At 40.4% G+C, this 20,771-nt stretch overlaps 1 protein-coding gene across 29 annotated transcripts in view; it reads left to right on the top strand.

The window, feature by feature from the left end:
• ARPP21 (cAMP regulated phosphoprotein 21) overlaps positions 1-20,453 on the top strand; it is a 290,359-nt gene extending 269,906 nt beyond the window's left edge. For all 29 annotated transcript variants that reach the window (XM_058830258.1, XM_058830264.1, XM_058830267.1 and 26 more), the window contains 2 exons: positions 18,312-18,463; positions 19,622-20,453. In XM_058830258.1, the coding sequence (XP_058686241.1) occupies positions 18,312-18,463; positions 19,622-19,879 (410 nt within the window). In that variant the 3' untranslated portion in view covers positions 19,880-20,453. The remainder of the gene's footprint in view (positions 1-18,311; positions 18,464-19,621) is intronic.
• Positions 20,454-20,771: the final 318 nt, after the last annotated feature.

Below are 20,771 nucleotides of genomic sequence, written 5' to 3'. Positions count from 1 at the left end.
AGCCTGGCATGTGGCTCTCCATAGCACTGCCCAGGGATGTGTGCTCTTCAAAGGACACCTCCTGAAGTACAGGTTGGCTCTGAAGTCAGTCCTCATCTATGCTAGCACGTCAGAGGGCAGAATTTAGCCCAAAGTGTCTTAAAATAATTTTTCAGTGCTTTACATCAGTAAAACCCTGCTGTGGGTTAAGACTTTTTTGTCGTGCTTTTTCTGTGCTCCTTTTCCAGTGCTGCTCTGAGCCATGGGAAGAGCATGGCTTTTTCTGTGCGATTGAACTGGTGTGGTCAGGGAAAAGTGTGCCCAGCAACTTGATTCCCTCACGGAAGGGATGTTGCAGGTGGTGACTGCAATGTCCCCATCCCACTCTGGGTGTTAGCAGAGCTAAACCACAGCAGCCCTTGGGTCCCTTTGCCCAGCGTGCTGAAGCCATGCAGAAGGTGTGCTGTAGGTCCACAGCCTGCAGCTTGCTTCAGTGCCTACAACCTGGAGGCAGTTATTTGCTGGCTTCCACCCAAGAGATGGCATCTAATTTGTGACCTTCTGTGCCAAACTCTGTTCCAGAGCCAATTTGTAAATGCTTTATATGTCAGCTTTAGCCTGGAAGTCCCAACCACCCTCACCATTGTAACATTATCTGCCAAAGAGCCAACAAAAATACAGCTTTGATGTGTTTCTTTTGGTGCTCAGATGCCATTGCATGTGAGGTGTTATCATGAAAATGACATTATCACAGTATCTCAGGGCCTTTGGGCATCTGATGTTGCCAATTGCCTTCACTTCTTGCTGGTATGTAATTTATCTTCGGTGTGGCCTACCCTGCTAATATGCGCCCTTTGTGGGCAGAGGCGAAGCTAATATACTTTCAAAGTGTATTTGAATTGCTTCCATAAATCACAGCTGTCACTGTGAGCAGTTTTATCACTTGCCAGAACAATATGTTATGCTTTATAGTCTTGGTACTATTCCGAACTCTTTTATTTGTGTAAATTGTAATGCATCATAACTTATTTTATCAAACAAACTTGAGAAGCCTTGGGTTTTTTTATTATTATTATATTTTTACATGGAAACTCTGTAAAGAAGAACATTTTTATGTTACATGCTTTATAGTTGTAATTACTACTTTTTATTAGCAATTAGCTCTAAGAACACTTGCAGTTTGCTTTCTATTTGTTAATTTTCATTCTTCTAAGAAGTTCATGCAGCTGGGGCAGCTTTGTTTTTGTAGCTCATTTCCTCTACTACTCTGCTGTGTAGCAGGAAGAGCAGCTACATGGCGGTCATGAGCCGTAGAGTTGGAGATGGGGAGGAGGAGCCTCCTTGCCTCATAGATTTTATTTGCTGTCTATGCAGAATACCCACCAAATTAATCAATTGAGTGGATTCAAAATAAAAAGCCTTTTGAAATCCAGAAAGCACTTGCAGGCGAGCCATCCTACCTGAGAAATCAAGGATAGTGTAGCAGGGAGGTCGTGAGTAGTTATTTATGCCTAAGGCAGAATGAATGCCTTCATCTGGGAGTGCTTCCCCTGACTCCTAGAAAGCAGCTGGGAGCATGAACAGCATGAGTACTCAGAGCTGTGCTGCAGTGCCCTGGCTCAGGCACGGGCTGGGGAGTGGGACAGTTGTGCCTCAGCAGCCAGAGCCACTCACCTGGGCAAGGACCAGCTGTGCCCACACTGCCTGCCCGCCCTGTGCCTGCCCCAGGCTGCCGAGTGGGGCTGCTCCCATCTGCCAGCTCAGCCTCCCCACCAGGCAGGGCCCTGGTAACATCACTGAACACTCTGCACAGGCACAAGCTCATCCATCATATTTTTCTTCTTCTGCCATAGTTGTAGATCTGTTTATGAGTGTGACCTGTGACTGGTTTAGGACTTCACTGCAATAAGAGACTCTCCTCAGCTCTTCTTTCTCAGTGATGCTCTGACATTAAATGTACTGTTTCCAGAAGAGTCAGTAAAATATCTCCTTTTTTACAGCCATCCCTAAAATACCAGTGAATATTTATGAACCAATTTGCCATGGCTTCTCCTGTGATGAGGAAAAAAAAGTGTGGGTTTTTTTTTTTATAATTGATGCAATAGCTCATTCCAGAATGTGAGAACAAGGTCTATAAAGTAGTCAGTTTTATAATTAGAAAATTATTTATTTGCAGCAGATATATTTGCTAAAATGTAAAGATTGAAGTCCTCTGTTTCTTAACGTGAGGAAGACATGCTAATTGTTTAAAACTGAGCAGTGTCTCCAATGGAAATTTTTTAGGTGTAGATCAAGTTCCTCGTCATGAAGAGCAGTCTAAGACTTACGTTTGTCCTTTTACAGATGCTGGTGTTTATTCTCAAGGTTTGCGCTCAGAATGAGCAGTAGTTGCTAAAGAATGTTCTGCAGATGTGTTTGCAGATCCTGTGATTTTCTCTTTTCAAAAATTTTAGCTACACAAACATTTTCAGAAGATTGGCTAGGCACGTCAGCTACCACTTCAGAAATGCATGTTGTAAATTTTACATGAAGAGACATTTTTGGCAGCTGCTTTGTGGTTTGACTTTGAGCAGCCCCAGAAAGGGTATGTGAAATCAGTTATCCCATCCAGACCACGTAAGCAAGAAACAAGTATTTTAGCCTAAGGATGACTTGGAGGATGGTACTGCATTAAATTCAGTGATTACACATAGAGGAATTCATATATACTTGTGCTCACATACATAGATTGTTTCATAGGATCAGAGAAACTAAGGATCGAGGATACTCCTGATCTATGTAAAAAAAAAAAAACCACCAAACCACTAAGAAACCTGTTTCTCCCACAGAAAACATCTCTCCCACCTCAGCTGAGCCTGGGGAACTAGTAGATGCCTTTCAGCAAGCATTGTAAAGCCTCTGTAAACCCTTCCAGTTTAATTTGAAAACATCCATTTGCATTACTTCGCTGACAAATTTCTGATTCACAGAGACCTGTAGTTAAGATTTTGCTCTGGCAGCTGACTCTTACTATGCCCACTTCCTCACCTTCCTGCCAGTATTGACAGACTTAGAGCTCTGGGAATGCGGCCCTATGCCTTGCAGGCACTGCCAGAAAAAAACAAAACCCAGACATCTTTTTTTTGGTTGAATATATAACACTGCTCAACACTTCTGGATTTCAAAATGTTTTTGCCACCCCTCAAAATGTTATTTTACAGATGAGAAAACTAATAAACAGAAAGAAGTAATGCACTCAGAGTTTACTAGGTCCCAGGCAAGCAAAGAGCAAAATTTATGATGTATGTAAGGAAAAAGTTCTGCTGCTGGTTCTAAAATCTACCTTGACAATACACCCAGGTTGATCTTCAGTATTTATGCTGAGTTGAAGACTCCACATGTTTATGGTCTTTATTGTGCATTTTCCATTGCTCTGATTGCTTAGCTGGCATCCATCAGGAATTCAGACTTTGCAAATACTTTTGGCCATGAAGATTATAAACACAGCCTTGCTGGAGTTGCAAAATATTAAGTGTGCTGTGTGACAGCAAATGTGCCGTGGCAGGTCTGCCCCAGCCACTTCTGAGGGCAGACATCATCCTGGAGAGACCCACAGGGACAAAGCACAAATATTCAGATGACTTTCCTACATTTAAATTTGTGCTATACTTTGGTTTTTTTTTTTTTGCTAATGAAAGTAAATTTTGCGTCATTTACAGTTGCCCCGTTGGCAGATACCTTGAGGGGAGATAAGAGGATCAGGACTGATCCTGTGGGTTTTGCAGAACAAGTCTGCATAAAATGCTGTTGCTTGGCAGATCCGCCTTCTCAGGTTGTTGCACTGGTTGAGTTACCCAACATCCTCTTCTGCAGTGATAACACTGGGCCAGCAATAGCTGGAGTTTTCCAGCTAACATGCTGTGCAGTGAAGGCTGGGGATGAGCAAGAGTGTACAGGGGAGGTTTTCTTTCATGTAGCTGAATGAAACCATGTTCTGGCTGGACATTTTGACGTCTGTTGACCTGATTCCAGGCTTTCTCTAGCTTGCAGAAAGACTGTCCCTAGCATGGGTGGGGCAAGGACTGGGGCAAGGGGACTGATGTCTGCCCCTTTCCCAAGGACTGCTGTCAGCCTGTTGTCCAACTTGGTAGGGACATGGAAAGCAATGCAGAAAATAAGTGATGTCTTCTAAAGTCAGCTTCATCCTCCCTCTCCTTTTCTCTTTCTTCAGCTCTCTGTGAGCCAAGATTTCTTGGCACAGCTGTTCAGGAAAGCTTGCTGCTGAGTGTCATTTCTATTAATTTCTTTTGTGAATTATACAAGGAATTTGTGAGTCCAGGTGTTAATCCTCTTCTTTTCAAAAGTGACACTAAACCTTTGTTAGAAAAGGCAAAGGTGAAAGCTTTCTCCCATGATGTTTTCTTTTTTTCTTTTTTTTTCTTTTCTTTTTGGATGTCTAAATTATTCTGCAAGAGTTGAAATTACATTTCCCAGTGATGTGGAGATAGGCAGGCTTTGTAAATTTAGCTGCCTGATTCATCAAAAGAGTTTGTAAAACTGTATGAACAAGTTATTTTGCACATTCAGGCCAACTGAAACAAAAAAATATCAAATACCTGTGAAATGAGGCTCATACCCCATACATCCTCTACACCCAAAGCAAACTAAAATATAAACCAAAATGGCCTATAGATACTAAATAAAAAAAAAAAAAAAGTTTTGGGAATTGGTAGTTTTCTATTTGGAATGTCAAAGGGGAATGGTTTTGACTTTTCCAGACATTATTTCTTTTACTCATTTATTCCCTTCTTTGTAAGATGCACAGTTTGGCCACAGGGGAAGCTAACTGAGCACTGGGGATGATCACACCTGTAGATTCCACCCTTCACCTCCTCCCAAGAAAAAGCTTTAGCTAGCAGATACATCCCAGTTGTAGTGCAGTAATTGAATGTATTGCTTTTGTACCTATGTCAGAATTGCAATTAGTGTTAACATTTCTGCAGTGATATGGAGTGGATGCCCAGAACAGAGACTGATTGAAACTACTTATAGGCACTTTATAGGTCTTTTACCTCGTACTTCAAGGGCTGAAGGGAAAGAAGGGTCTCAATGATACCATTTGCTTTAGCAAAGGCTTAACCCAATTTCATTAAGCCACTTCTGATCAAGAAAGACAGGAAATGTAAACTAGTGTTTCCAGTAAATCAGGAGGGCTGGTAATTAATTGCAAGGCAAACATGAGTAGGAGCTCCCTGTATCTGTGCCACAGAAGTGAAGTAACATAGACTCATTCCTGATTGCCATTTGGTTTATTGTTTGCCAACATCTCTTGGTACATAGCTACTTCTTGGTGTAATGGCTCTTTCATTTGGGCACATACAAGTGCAAGGACCATGCATAAATGCAGGCTCAGTCCCACCTTGCCCCATTTTCTTCTCTTGCGGGTTAAGCAGTGGTTGTACAAAAGAATTTGAGAAATTAATTTGTTTTATATATTGTAGAACTGAATTTTATTGGAATGGGACCTCTCTTTCCTTAATTTGATTGCTACCTGCCTGGCCAAGTTTCTCAGAAACCTTTTAAAGCAATAATAAGAATACAGTGTGAATAAATGTGCTCATATCTTTCCCACTAGAAATCCTCTCCTTCAAGGGGTTGAGTTCCCTGGTCCAGGAGTGTATTCAAGCCTGAAAATCATTGCTCTGAAATCAAAAAATTACCTTATATGCTTAAAAGTTAAGCAAATTCTCAAAGGCTTTGCTGTATAGGGGCGGGAGTAATCACTGTGTTGCAGGCGAGTGCTTCTGATATGGTACCGAGCTGGTTAAGGTTGATTGCTAACCCCAGTAGTCTTTGGATTGCATTCTGCATGGGTGCACTTGGAAAAGATGAGATTTTTTGCAGTTGGACCCATATGGGCAGACATATGCTCCATCAAAGTCCTGTTGACTTCAGTATCGTCCCTGCGCCTGTTTGCATCGAGCTGGGGGCTCGCAACTTGCTGTGTCCTTATGTTGTAGGTAAACAAACAAACTCAAGGCTTTTTGCTCTGTGATTTGGTACCTGTAGGTGTACGCAGAAGCCGTGGGGAGGAAGAGTGCCATCAGGCAGTGGCTGTGTCTTTGTTGCAGGCAGTATTTACAGTTGATGTTGTGCTTATGAAAACTCTTCCTGAGGCTGAGACACAAAACAAAGCCCAGCTTGTGAAGGTGAAAAAGCAGGGTTTGCTAGTGATACGGTGCTAGCAGTTGTTTACCCCAGTCTGCCCACAGTAAAATGGAGCACGGTGCAGTGAACTGTATCACCAGAATGCTGCAGTCTTCTTCCAGCAGAGAGGATGTGGGCAGGGCAGGAACCTGTACCTGGAGTTGTGTGAAAAACAATAGCCTGGCAGAAGCAGCAAGAACCCAGGGAGCATCCATCTCCAAAGCTGTGCTGGTGAGCAGCAGCCTGCCTGAGCAGTCCCTGTTCAGATTAGGGGTCAAGCGTTCAGCACACATATTTTGGTGTACTTTCCAGAAAAGTATTGTGTGGTTCTCCTCCTTTTCTCTGGGCAAATTATTTCCCTTGGGCGCTTATTTTTCTACCTGCAGTTGTCTTTTCTCTTCAGGAACGGATCATCTTCACTGTAGGGACTGCAGCTATTCCTTGAAGTTTGTGCAGTATCTGGCATGGAGTTTTACTCTTGAGCTTGTGCTTGTAGGTATTTCATCAGTATCAAGAGCTGATGCCAAGATAACAAGCTGATATCAAGAGCAAAGTTATAAATAGATCAATAGACAGGGCTTAACAGTTTTTTTACTCAGACCTGCCATTATTTATTAGGGGTCAATCCAGAAAATCAAACCAGAAGAAATGAATCTGCTGAAATTCAGTGAATCTGTGGGTGGCAGCTGGCATGGAAAATTTGATCCTGCTAGTTTTGTATTTGTGCTTTTTTTGAATCATACTGAATTTTGTTTTGGTGGTTAGCTGTCCCATTGCACAGTTCCTTAGGGATTTACTAACAAAATGTATAGATATTGTATATAACAGTTATTCTATGGCCGTGAACTGTTTTATGTAACACAGTGAAACATAGACACAGGTACATTTGCAGCTGCTCTTCATCAATGAGCATGTTGTAGGCCAAAGGAGTCTTTCTGTTGACACCAATGGGTTCTGGCATTGGTGTTTTAGTTGTCCATTAGCCATTCAAAAACCTCCTAAAGAGGAATTGCAGCAGACCTCATCAATATAACTGTCCATGGCTCCAGTAAGGGCTCCTACCAGATTTGCATCTGTTTTGGTCTTTAAGCAGTAAATCTCTCTTAAAAGCATTAAATTTCTCCAAAATTGTCTGTTTGCCTGGCTATGGGTCTTGGTTGACTCTCCTTAAGGTTTTGGGATTGGTGGGCACGGGCTGAGAGAAGGATTATTCCTTTATGTTTCTTAGCACTATTTTGGACTTCCCTGTTGTTGTGAGGACTGTGTACCAGCTTGCAATGCGTGCCTCCAGTGGTTTAGGGATGAGAGGCGCTTCACCCCTCTCAGAATAATGTAGTATCCTCCCAGGTCCTGCAGTACCCTCCCTGCAGGCACCTCAGCTGGCTTTGGGCATCTGCAACACTCCGGTGTAAACCCTTGCTCATGGCACTGGCCAAAAGGGAAATGCTGTCCAAAGCTCATTTCTCCAAAGCTGTTGAGCCTGTTCATGTGGCTCCATGGATTAACTTACTTCAAAAGCATAAAATAATTTCCTCCTCTCTCTTTATTTCACCTGTGTCATTTGCTGGCTTGGTGACTTTTGTTTTTTTCTTTTTAATCTTTCTTGGTCCCCAATAAAATGGAGAAGCCTCAGATTACAAAAACAGCTGCACATGCTTTGGGTTAATGCATTTAAGTCAGGCTCCAGGGCCTGGGCAAGTGCCAAGATCCTGGATCAGCTGCTTTACCGGAATTAGTCTGCTGTAATGGAGCCCTGCATTATTGTGTTGCAATTATTTTGGATTGCAGCTGGCTGTTCCCTCTATTTTTTTATTATTTTTTTATTATTTTTTTTACTGAAGTGAGATAAAAGGATTTGTCTTAAAAATAGAATTTTCTTTTCAGAATCTTACAGTAGCTTTGAGTTATATACCATGTCTGTAAGAGGTGCCCCTCTGTTTATCTTTAGATTTATCTTCAAGGAGAAGAGCAAGAAATATTTGTCATAGTTTTTGAAGAGCAGGAAGAGGGATAAAAGGTCTCAAAACATAAAATAAATGCGTATTGGAAAGCAATGAAATAAGTGATTAAAGTGTCATATAATTACATGGTTTTAGGTTCTCAGCAAGAACACATTTATTTTCAGCATCAAGCCACTTACTAGTAGCAAGTTCTTCTTAAAGCTGTCCCTATAATTTGAAAATCCTTTGTATAGAGAAGTAAAGGAATGGATACAGATTTTAAGCTGAAGAAAAACATTCCTCCGGTCTCGAGTCTCCTGTATTTGTATCCATTCGAGCTCTTTTTGATGCCTATTTATATACATTTCTTGTCAAATAACACCTCTCTCAGGTTCTCCAATTGATAGCAAAAAGTAAACTGAGTGCAATCATTTATCTTTGAACTGTTCAACTGTGCCCTTCTTCATGTTCTTGTTAATAATGCCAGGTCTCCCAGGAGCACTCTCTTGCAATTTTATCACATAAGCTTTTTGTTTGACCTTACCTGCTGTTCCTCTGGAACATAAGGGGGGCAAAAAAAGCCAAAATGCCAGCCTGCCTTAATTAAAATTTCAGTCTCAGAAGATGTTACAGTATGTGATTTCATTAGGTATATAATGAAAGTATTTAATCATACCTCTCACTTGCCTGGGCCTTTTTACTCACTAGTGAAGTCACCGAATTTTAAACCAACTCTGTTCAGGTGTGGAAAAGTAACTGAGGGGTGGATATGCATCTTTAAGTGATTCATAAATTCAATTTACCCAGGATTTTGCATGTTTGCCCTAAAGGTAGTTGCTTGGATGATGAAGTAGCAGGCACTAAATAAATGTTCAGCACTCTTTGCAAAAACATTTTTTTCACCCATGGGACAGCCAGCATGCATATAAATATTTTTTAAAAGATAATGCTATTCCTCATTTCCAGGTTGGAACTTAGCAACATAGAAAAAAGGTAAAAGAATGGGTAAAAGGTAATGGATATTTCTTCGGCATGTAAGAAGTGCTAAATCTTACATTGTGATATGTGGTGTTACTTCCATCATTTCTCATTGCCATAATCTAAATCACCCCAACAGGAGGATTTCTACCTCCCAGGTGAACTCATTTGTTTTATGCAGTGACTATTCTCAAGGAAGTCTGTGCAAAAAGCAGTCTATCTTAGCTTTTGTAAAAATGTACCTTATTTGAGTTTATATAGGAAAAGCAGAGTTAAAAAGTTATTTTTGAGGCTCTGATCCTGCACATCTTTTGCACCAGGAGGGTTTGCTTTGCTAGGGAAGTTGTGTTACTTCCCTAAATTATTTATTTTTTTTTCCATTTTGTTAGCAGTGGAGAAATGCCCCCAGTTGGCAGCACTGTCTTAAGTAGAACATGAAACTCTCCATGCTTCGGATGCTTTGGGCTTCTTCCAGCCCCTGGGGCAGCTAACAAGTAAAACCAAGATAGAGCTTTTTGAGGAAGAATAAAGCAAAAGTACAAGGAGGGGCAGTTCACCTGGGTCGATTCTGTTTTAGCACTCTAGAGGAACTCGCCACATGGGCGATTTCAGAGCTGTTATACACAAAAAAAGAAAAAAAGAAATCTAGTGTTGCCGAGTATTTTCATCTGAAGTTTTTACTAAATCCAACAAATAGGTTGCTCTGGAATGATCCAAAATTGCAGGAAATTTCCAAGTTTTGTTTCTTCTTCTAAAGCTAGATGAAGATATTTTTGCACTATTGCTTTTATGGGATTTGTAGCTTCGTAAACCAGACAGAGAATGAGGAATGGGGAAGACAATCCAACTTCTTTTATCCAGGATTTTTTGTTCTTTCTCTTGTGATAATAAATCTTACAATCTCCTATCTCTGATACATATACATCTTGTTGAGTTTCTCAATGCAGCTGAATACAGTTCTTTGTGTGTGAGTCTGACATCAAATGTGGCTATTGGTCTGTTACCAGGTTTGTGAATGTGTTTTTTACAAAGCTATGGCCAATTTAGGAACTCAGAGCTATGATTCTGGCAGCAATTATGTTTCAAGATTCAAAGTTCAACATCCTGCAGTTCAATAACCTCAGCTCTGCAGAGAATTATTTGAGTCACTGTCATTGTAATCACTTTAGGAATACATTTGCTGCATTGTTTCCAGTGAATGTAACTGGAGTTCCATTAGCTAAAAATTGTTTTGATCTCACACAACTTGAAAGAATCGATGCCATTAGTTTAAAGTTTTGAAAACAAATCTAACATAATAACCCATGGTTTCCCCTGCAAGCTGTACTGCTGGAGTGGGATGTGCTTTTACCTGAAATGAAAGAAGCCAAACTGTGAGTCACTTGTGTTAAAAGGCTTCTCTTGTTTTTGGAGGGTCTGTTCTTGCTGAGTGCCATGGGTGAAATGAATCTGTGTGCTGCTGTGGTTTTTGACATTTGCTGGTTTACATGCTACCTCATACCTACGTACATTTTCTGTTGCTTCTTAAGACTTTATTTCACACATAGGTATTCTTGTTTGGTTTTTTCCCCCTTTGTATGTGTGTGAAAACTTAATAAAATAATTGTGTGGTCTTGTGTTTTGAGGAGAAAGGGATGGAATTTTAGCATTCAGCTATTATGTACTTGTCCTTCTAGCTCACACGGTGTCAAGTTCACACCCATAAATTATCTGTGATGTCTTCAAGTAGAATATAAAGCTCAAATGTCAGTAGGTCAAAACATTTTTATGTGTATTGCAGGGAGAAAGCAGGCACAGTAGAAATGGGTAGATCAACTGCAGCAGATTTACTTTGCAGTGTGCTTTGGATTTTAGATCCAAGTATAAACTACAAAATTGTTTACAAAGTGTTTTGAATTCCAGCTGCACAAGATGCAGTTTAAATCTTCAGACTCACAGAAAATAACACCAGGAGGGAGACATTAATTGATGTGTCTTCTATGGAAGCCTTCCAAACTGCAGACACTTTGGGTTGAGGCTAAAATCAAAATTAGCTTAAATATATAGAATAATTTTACATTCCATGAGAGTTTAGTCCATCATTTGCAGTGAAACTTGCCAGATAATGGTCACCTGCATAACAAAAAAAACCAAAAAACAAACCAAATCCCAACCCTTTTCCTTAGGCCATTGGGTACCCAATTCTAACACATCATGCCTGGATGTGAGAAGCCAGCAAGAACACAGTGCCTTGGAGTGGAACTTGGCTCAAATTCCTGCTCTCACTTGTGCTGGGAATGCATCTCATTATGTGGCTCCCACAGTTTGGCCAACTGTCCTATGCAAAGTTCCCCAATTAGGCTGGCTTTGCTCCTGTTTTACAGATAACCTTTAGGGTCTGTTTGAGAATCAAAAGGTTCTTTGGGATGCTTAAGGGTGTGGTTTAGGGGTGGATGTGGCAGTGTTAGAGCAGTGGGTGGACTTGATGATTTTAGAGGTCTTTGCCACCCTAAGCAATTCTATGATTCAATTCTGTGATTCTAAGATAGTGTTAGATCTTACTGAACAGCTTGCTTCATTTTTTTCCTCCTTACAGTTTTGCAAGTACTTTGGGATGGAGCTTTTGGTAAAAAAAGAAAGTTGTCAAAAACTTTACCAAATGTACTCGCGTGTCTATGAGTGAATTGTAGTTCTACAATGACATTTTTTCTTCTCTGATTATAACTTAATATTGGGCATTGTAAATTTTTATTACTATAAAGTAAAAGCTACATCCATGTGCTTTAATACTTTGCCCATAGCTTATTTCAAAAGGTAAAGGAGAACATAGCCTAGTAAAACTGTGGGAATAGATACCAACCAAATTCTTCAGTGTACAAAGTCTACTGAGCACTACTCCAGCCACGGCAAAGTAAACTAAAATAGGCCAGAAATACCCTTTAGAATATCCACTGTACACAAATGAACTCTGCTTGTGGAATGAGCTGGGTGGCATTGCCAGCATGTGATTAAAGGAAGGAGGGACTGGGGACAGGATCCTGTCTCATATGCAAAAGATTAGTCCTTTTCCTTGGGAGACAGGAAAAGTGTTAAAAGCTAACTGGCTAATATTTTCCTAAGTATTTCAAATCTGGAATATGTAATTTAATGGTCTGACTAATACTGGACAATGAGCACATTCTAATAATTTTTATTACCTGAACTACTTATTAAACTGATGAATATCTTCTAGCAAGATGTCCATCCTCATTTTAGAGGTTTTAAGTAATACAAATGTCCTTCCACTCTCAGTAAATTGCCTCCCAGTTAATTATAGTGTCTGTTGAAATTTCGAATTTTATTTCTAATCTGAAAAGTTCTAGGTTTGTCTTCCACACATGTAATTTTATTATACCATTTTCTGGTCTGTTCAAGAACTATTGTTATGGTTTAACCTCAGCCAACAACTCAGCCCCATGCAGCTGCTTACTCACTCTCCCCAGCTGCACAGCGAAGAGAATCAGAAAATTAAAAATGAGCAAACTCATGGGTTGGGATAAAGACAGTTTAACAAGGAAACCAAAAGCCATGTGTGCAAGAAAAGCCAAACAAGGAATCCATTCACCACTTCCCATGGGCAGTCAGGTGTTCAGCCATCCCCAGGAAAGCAGGGCTCCTTCGCACCTAAGAGTTAGTTGGGAAGAAAAACACTCACTCTGAGCATTCCCCACTCCCTCCTTGCCTCAGCTTTATACACTGAGCATGTTGTCATATGCTGTGGGATATTCCTTTGTTCACATTTGTCTCCTCCCAAATTCTCTGTCGCTCCTGGCCTCCTCACTGATGGGGTGGTGTGAGGAGCAGAAAGTCTGAGTAAGCACTGCTCACCAGTAACTAAAACATCCCTGAATTATCAACACTATTTTCAGCACAAATCCAAAACTTAATCCCATTCTAGCTACTAGAAAGGAATCAATTCTACCCTGGCCAAAACCAGCACAGCTGTCTGTTTACAGATACTTCTTCATCTTTTGAATAAGTTGAGCAGAGTGAGCTCATTAACCCTTTCAGAAAACGGTGTGCTTCCTGACTCTAGATCATGTTTATAGCTTGCTTCTCAGCTATTAGCAGTTTTGGGGAGTCTTCTGCAAATATAAGCCACTTCTGTGTGTAAAATTTGCTTCAAAAATATTTTCAAGAGCTTCACAGGGTCCACACCAAGAGTTGGTGCTTGTTCCCCTTGGCTCTTCCATGTGAGCTCAAATTCAATCTCTTCTCAGTGCTCCTGACAGTTGCTGCAGGGGCCAAGCTGGTCTGAACTGGGGGAGAGAGGGGAAAGGAAAGGGAGGGTGGCATAGCATACCAGAAAGGCACTGCACTAGTTGCAGAGCAGGCAGGAGCACAACCAGATTCTGTTCAGCATTCCACTCAGCCCAGTTACCTCTGCTTGTGGTAACTTTTGACTTTCTTTTGGACTTAGCTTGCCTAAGCCACTGCTGTGTGTTGCTGAGGTACCTGAATTTTAGGTGGCACAACACTGAGTAAAGCAGAAAGGGAGCAGGTGAGCTCTCAAATCATGTTACATCAAAAGCACTGTGAGTGTATGTGTTTGCACTGGATGGGCATGAATGCAAGGAATCTGTTCAAGTGGGAAGAGCACAGTAAGATTTGCCGTTGAGGGACTCTGGCCTGCGTTCGTCAGACACTCTTTACCCACAGTGCTGATACACATGTTCTGAGCAATGGTAACCCATGCTTCAAATCTGAAATGAGCAATGAAACCGTCCCTCCCAACATGAATGTGCCATTCATGAAGGATGTGTGCTGAGGCCAGGAGCACCAAACATGCTTTAATTGCAGCTCTGGGTGACGCTACCGGCAGAGGTGTAAAACTGCTGCATTTTGTCTTTTGAGCTGCATTGCCTCATTAGGAAACTGAAACATTTGTGGGTCTTTCAGGAAGTCTTTCTCCCCTGGGATGTTTAAGTTAGATGACTTTTAACATGGTGAGGCAGGCTGTAAAAATTCAGAGAATTACCTTGATGATATGACGGCCTCTTCCATTTCAGCTGGAATCCAAGGCTCATCTTTCCTCTGAGGCATTCATTGAAATTCTGTGCACAATTTGTTCCTCTGGTTGTTTAACAGTGTCTCTCATGTTTGCCCTGATTTAAAAAATCCTCCTTTGTGGCAGAGATAACACAGAGCAGGATGATATAATTGCAGTAAAGAGGCCCTGGAGCTTGCAGTAATAGGATGGTTCATCTGATGTGTACTGCCATTAGAAAATAAACCACGTATGTATGTTCTCAGGGGACAGTAAAGAGGCTTTTAAGGATTACTCTTCATGTAGTATGAAAGCTAATGAGCAAAAGAGCAAGTGCAAAAAAAACTATTGCTGTGTAAGCATGTTGCCACTTCCTGTTCTCACTTTTCTTACACCTGTGTAGCTCCAAAACATACACCTCTGCCCAGTAAAGCCTGGTTTCTCAGGCACTGTAGTCAGTGTTCAAGACTTTTGAGAATACAGTATTATTTCCATGTCACTGGAAAGTAAATAGCACATAAAAAGCGTGGCATGGTTTAAGACTGTGCTGTGTGTGTACAAATTAAGTAATTTTGGTGGAATAGCACTCTCTGACAGTTTGTGTCTGAGGAAAAATTAAAAAAAAAAAAAAAGAGGATATAGTTTCACAAACAGTGTTAAAAGGTTGCTATTAGTCACAATTGTCCCACCTCCATTCCTTTTCCTGGCCAGAGTGCAGAAACGTACGGAGATATCAACATCCAGTAAACACTGGAAGACCTGTTTCAAATACTACCTGGAGAATTTGGGCTGCAGTGATAGGAAATTCAGATCAGCTGGTTTCTGATATTATCAGCTTCTTGTCCAAATGGATTGCCACATAGAGTGCCAGTTGTTCTACTTTCATTTGTGCTGAAACAGGAGCCATTTAACAAAACAGATATTAGCTTTATTGCTTTGTCACAGTATTTTTTTTTCTCGATTATAAAGCTTGTTGTAGATAAAAAAATTAATTCACTTTTTAATATTCTGTACCTCCTCTGTAATTTTGGAATATAGTTTTGTATCTTGTCATGTTTTTATGTTCAATAGAATGGACAAACCTGCATCTTTCTTCATGTATTTAAGATAATTAAGGGTCAGACTTTGCTATCGGGTAAAATGAAGTGGCTTTATAGAGATGCAGAACCTTGAAGAAGATGCTGGATTTTGACTAAAATGCTGTACTGGGTTCTACAGCACAGTCTGATATCCATAGCTTCAATTAAATTCCAAAGGGTACTGATCATAGAAAAAAAAAAAGTCCATGAATATTAAGTAAGGAAGAGATGACAGCCAGCATCTTTGCAAAGATACACACAGGCCAGTAAACTTCTTAAACATCCCCATTTCTACTTACAAGTCAGGGCATTAAATATTCAAGAGTACCTTCTTCTCACAGGAAGAAGATTTCCTCCTTATTTTCCCTTAAAGTCTAAGAGGATTCAGGATATAACCTATTTTCTCCCATCTAGTCAAACTGGAAGTATGTTAGAGTGCATGTATGTGTATTGAGGCTTTTCTGTGTGGTCAGAGCATTGCAAAAGGCTTACACATGGAGTAGGGAAAAGGTCTTATTCTCACTTTCAGGGATGTAATTGATGTAGTCTGCAGGTTGGGACAGGGGTGAGGGGTCCATATGTCCCATGGTCAGGAGAAATTGCTAAAGTCCTTTGAAGCCTGCTGGAATAAGATTGTTAAAATTATAATGTGTGGCCCAGTAGACATCAGGTCTTTAGCCCATCTCCTTTTCGTATTTCTGCACCTAAAACCTGAAGTGGATATGTCATGTACTAAGCAGTGCTTGCTAGTATAGAGGAGATTTTCGGGGATGAGTGTTAATGTTTGTGTATGTCATTGGAACTAGATAGTCTTTAAGGTCCCTTCCATCCAAACCCGTTCTTTGATTATGTTTATGTAATACCCCCAGGACATCATGCCTATACATTCATCGTAAGGGTAGCCATATCAACTTTTCCATGACTTTTTGTTTCAGTTTGATAGTCATGTCTGCACTGGGTCATAAATCTGTCATATTTGGAGAATATGGAAACACAAAGCTGAGGTGAAGTGTTCAGTATGTGTATTCAAACACACAGCAGGGCACTAGCAGTAGTCTCGTAAAAGTAATGTTAGTGCAATCACATTTACTAGAGATAACAGAAGGGCTGCTTTCTACTTGACCCCAGTGGTGTCTGTCTGTCTGTCTCTGCAGGGTACCAGTCTGCCACCCTGGGCCCGTGCATTACCATCCAGTTCTCTGAGCCCAAATCCAGTGTTGGATTACATTCCCCAAAAGTGTCACTTGATCCCTAGATCACTATCCATCTATGGCTCTTTATGCATCTGGAAGTTAACTTTAACAACCAGAGGTGACAGGAGATGAATTTTGTGTTGCTGCTTCTGCTGTCAGTTGACACCTCTCTACTTAAACTTCTAGTCCTGCAAATACCTGAAGAGTAATGCTAATTTTTTTATTTCTATCCTTTTTCCCCTCCCCCCTATAATTGGTGTACTGGAGCAGAAGAGGCCTTGCAATTTTATTATTGCTGTATAAGCCTTCTGTAAACTCAGTTACAGCAATTCTGATGTTGGTAATTTTTATGACTAAAAAATATGCTGACACAGTGTTTGGGCATAGGAAAAGAGCAAATCTGAATGTATAATAATCTGGTGAGTTTGGGAGATGTTTAATGCTATATCCCAGCCAAGTTAATCACTCATGGAATTATTTTTTTATTTTGCTCAGTTGACTGGAAACATTAATCTCTGGGATGGCATCTTTAATGCCAAATACTTGACCAGAAATCTCAACATTTCCCTGGCATAAGAACAGATGTAGAAGGAAAGCTATCAATTGACAATAGACCAGCAGAAACAGAGACATTTGTTACTTTATTTCTCTTACATGATGAAGAAATATCCAGATGATGGCTTTCACTTTGTGAAGTATATTGAACCAGGTACTGTATTCATGAATATAAATTGAGCAGACGTGAGGCAATTTTTTCATAGAAAGATGACACAGAGTTCTTCTTCTGGTAGTTCTTCTTTGTCTAAAATATGCTTATTGTAAGAACATCACTACAGAGTTAATAGTGCACTGCATAACTGCATGTTAAAAATATGAGTGCTAAAGAACACAGAATGTGTTAAGGAGAAATTATTCATAGATTTATAATACCTATGCCTGGTCACATTTTTCAAGGGCAGGATCTTTCTTCAACTTCCTTTCCTTTCCTGCTTTTTCTGTGAAGTTCTTAATTGCTAAATATCAGCATCACTCAACCAGCCCAGTTCCATCTGTCCAGGCTCATTCCCAGGCAAAATTGCATTGCTGATGAGCAATTTTTTATTTGTGCTTGCCTTCCCATCCACACTGCTGCCTCATTAGTGGCTTGGCTCTCTAGATCATCCAGTCTTTGCCCATTTCCCCATTTGTCCTAGAGGAGCCATCCCAGCAGAAAACCTGCAGTATTGTGGTGACTTTGAACACAGAGTTAGTCACAGATTAAAACAGAAGCATCAGCTTCTCACCCTTGTGCAGACACTGATGTGTTAGCAGTGTTCCTACCAGGCAATGGGGAGGATACTCCCTAAGTTATGATTTTCCTTCTTTGACACACATGAAAATAGTCCAGTGTATTATGACCCTTAATATGCTCTAATTACATAAAAAACTTGGCAAGTGAGAGCCAGTGTGTATAGAGATGTTCTTCTTGATTAAATAAATGCTTCTCTGTTTATATCCTGCTAGGGAGCTGCATGACAAGGAAGGTAAGAGGGAAAGGTTAGAAATGCAACCTAAAAGAAATGGTGAGGTTAGACTGTGAAGGCCAAATACTGGTGTCCTTGAAGTTGTTGGGAGTTTTGCCTCTGAGGAAATAGCCAAAGACAGTAGCACCCTGCGTCTGTTTAGGGCTTTACAGCCTTGTGCTGCAGACATTCCTCCAGGTGGTCTCTGGCACAGTGTCAAAAAGCATAACAAAAGCATGTTTCCCACTCAGGTCAGCCTGCCAGGGCTGCCAGTTCATGGCACTTGTTTATTACACTTCAGTTTTCATTTCCAGTAACATTTCTGCAGGAATGAGTAACTTTTTGACTAATGTGGGTATAAATGATGGGATAATTTGCTCTACCTTAGAACTGCTGTAATTTTGCCCCTACAAGCAGCAGGGTATTTGAAGACGTCTTTCTTCTTCCAGGTTACCAGCCTGTCCTGCCGAACCAGCAGCAGGGGTTCCAGGGTATCATGGGAATGCAGCAGCCGCCCCAAAGCCAGAACCTGATGAATAATCAACAGGGAAATCAGGTGCAAGGCATGATGGTGCAGTATCCAGCCATGTCGTCTTATCAGGTATTTAGGAGCTGTAAGAAAAGACTTATTTTCTTGAAGAATGCTTAATTGAATTAAGGTTTTGCATCACACAGTGCTCTTATAACTTCATTTGGATAGTGTGTGGCCGGAAGCCTTCTGATGAATATGCTTCTAAGTCAAATCGGTTTCTTTGCTTCCTATTCACATGGTCTAAGAACTCCTGATTTTCATTCCGAGTTTGGAATGCTTCAAATGAACTATTTATTACAGTCTGCAGTGAGGGCAATGTCACAAAGAGCAAAGGAATTAGACTTCTTCCTGTGAAGAAAATTAATTAAAAAAAAATTATAAGAACGTTGTTCATTTCTTCTCTTTTTTGCCAGTGCAGTACTGTTTCCTGTAATGAAGTTGAGGGCTTTGCCTGATCCAGTTAAAAATTACTCATCTGTGGAGACTCCTGCCAAGGATCTCACCATGTCTTCTATAACAAGCTGTAGCCAGATGGATTAATGTTTAATGGGTTCTGGGGAGAGGGAAGGCAGTGGCTTGATTTTTACCAAGTCCGTAAGTTACCCAGACTTATTTCCCCACCTTTATACCTAGCTTCCATGAGTTACACCAAGCACATGTGAGAGGTGGCCTGTGCTTACACTTCCTACTGGTCCCTCTGGAAAGTTAAGAAACTAAATGACATCTGGTTCATTTGAATGGTTTGCACTGATTGAGCAGCCATTCCCCTTTTCCCTCAGCTTCTTGGAAAACACTTCAGTGACACAGATGGAAATGGGAGAATTGCTTGTGGGTAAAATTTTCCCCTTATATCTTCAGAATTAATATATTAAAAACGTGTTTTAAAGGTTAATGATCAAGTCAAAGGTTTAGATCTTTTAGATGGCCTAGATATGCCAGGGTTGAATCTTCTGTTTACACTGATCCCAGTAATGCATAGTCTACTAGGTCATGACAGAGACACTTTCTAGGCCTAAAAGCAGAGGGAATTCTCTTTAAAACCTTCTGTAACAAAAAAATCCTCAGAGATGAGAGCAATTCTGAGCAGCAGAAAATAGCACATTTTGGCAGAACATACAGTATACTCAAATTCAGTTAGAAGGAATATAGGGATGCTGGGAACCTACTTTAACTTGCTTAGTAATTGCTATCTTTTCTTTCCCTACGTCTTTCCGTATTCCTACATAGGTGCCAATGACCCAGGGTTCTCAAGGATTGCCGCAACAATCATATCAACAACCAATCATGCTACCTAATCAATCAGGTCAAGGAACACTTACAGCCACTGGAATGCCTGTCTACTGTAATGTCATACCTCCAGCCCCACAGAACAACCTCCGGTTGATTGCCCCACACTGCCCCTCCAATAACGTTCCAGTTATTTCTGCCAGCTGCAGGACAAACTGTGCGAGCATCAACAATGCAGGGTGGCAGGTCAAGTACTGACACTGTGGCTTAGATTTATGAGGATAGAGGTGCATTATTTGACAAATAAATCATGGCCTTCAAATGAAGAGGAACACAACAGAATAATCAGTTGAGGACACGAGTACTGACTATGCTCAAGTGATTTGCTGCTGGAAAAACCTGTAAAAAAAAAAAAAAGAAAAGAATTAAAATAAATTTTGAAAAATAAAAAAATGTTTGCTGGTTAATGGTGCATATTTTTGTCATGTCTGCTAGGTATGCCTTTATAGCTTAGCTAGTGACATGAATTCATTGAGGTAAGATTTTTTCCTACCACTGAACACCACTGTGTAGATTGTAATATCCCTGATTTGGATTAGTTTTGTACTTTGTGTTGAGTTTGTGAAGCTAAAAGTATTTAAAAATATAATAAAATCACATTGTACCAAAGCTGTAATGGAAATGAAAAAAAAAAATTGAAAACAAAAAGAGAATTACTGAATGGAAGGAATAATTTATATACACTATAGAGTTTTTTTATGGATATATACTGTATTGTAGTGCTTAATCACAATAAAGCTATTTGACCTCATCAAGGAAGGTCATGTTTCTACCACCTGCTTGGTCTCCTCTGTTTCTGAGTGAATTTCCTTTAGTTTCTGCATTGTCTTTTTTTTCAGGTGAAGCTAATGGGAGAATGGTGCTTAATGATCTTAGAGGAGTTTGATGAGAAGGTAACATACCCATGTAGAGGTACCATAACAGCTGAGACCACTTTGGAATTGTAGCATAGCCCAGGAATTATTCAGTGAATGATGTACCAGTTCCCTTTAAACTGAGTTTGCATTTTGCAAATCCCTAGGACCAGGAATGTCATAAACACAACTCATCATTGCTTCAAGCCCTTACTAAGTCGCACTTCTTCAAGAGA

The sequence above is a fragment of the Poecile atricapillus genome, chromosome 2, assembly GCF_030490865.1.
Source record: "Poecile atricapillus isolate bPoeAtr1 chromosome 2, bPoeAtr1.hap1, whole genome shotgun sequence".
Taxonomy (NCBI): Eukaryota; Metazoa; Chordata; class Aves; order Passeriformes; family Paridae; genus Poecile; species Poecile atricapillus.
Note: the sequence above shows the minus strand (reverse complement) of the source record. Positions and strands in the feature narration are given on the sequence as shown.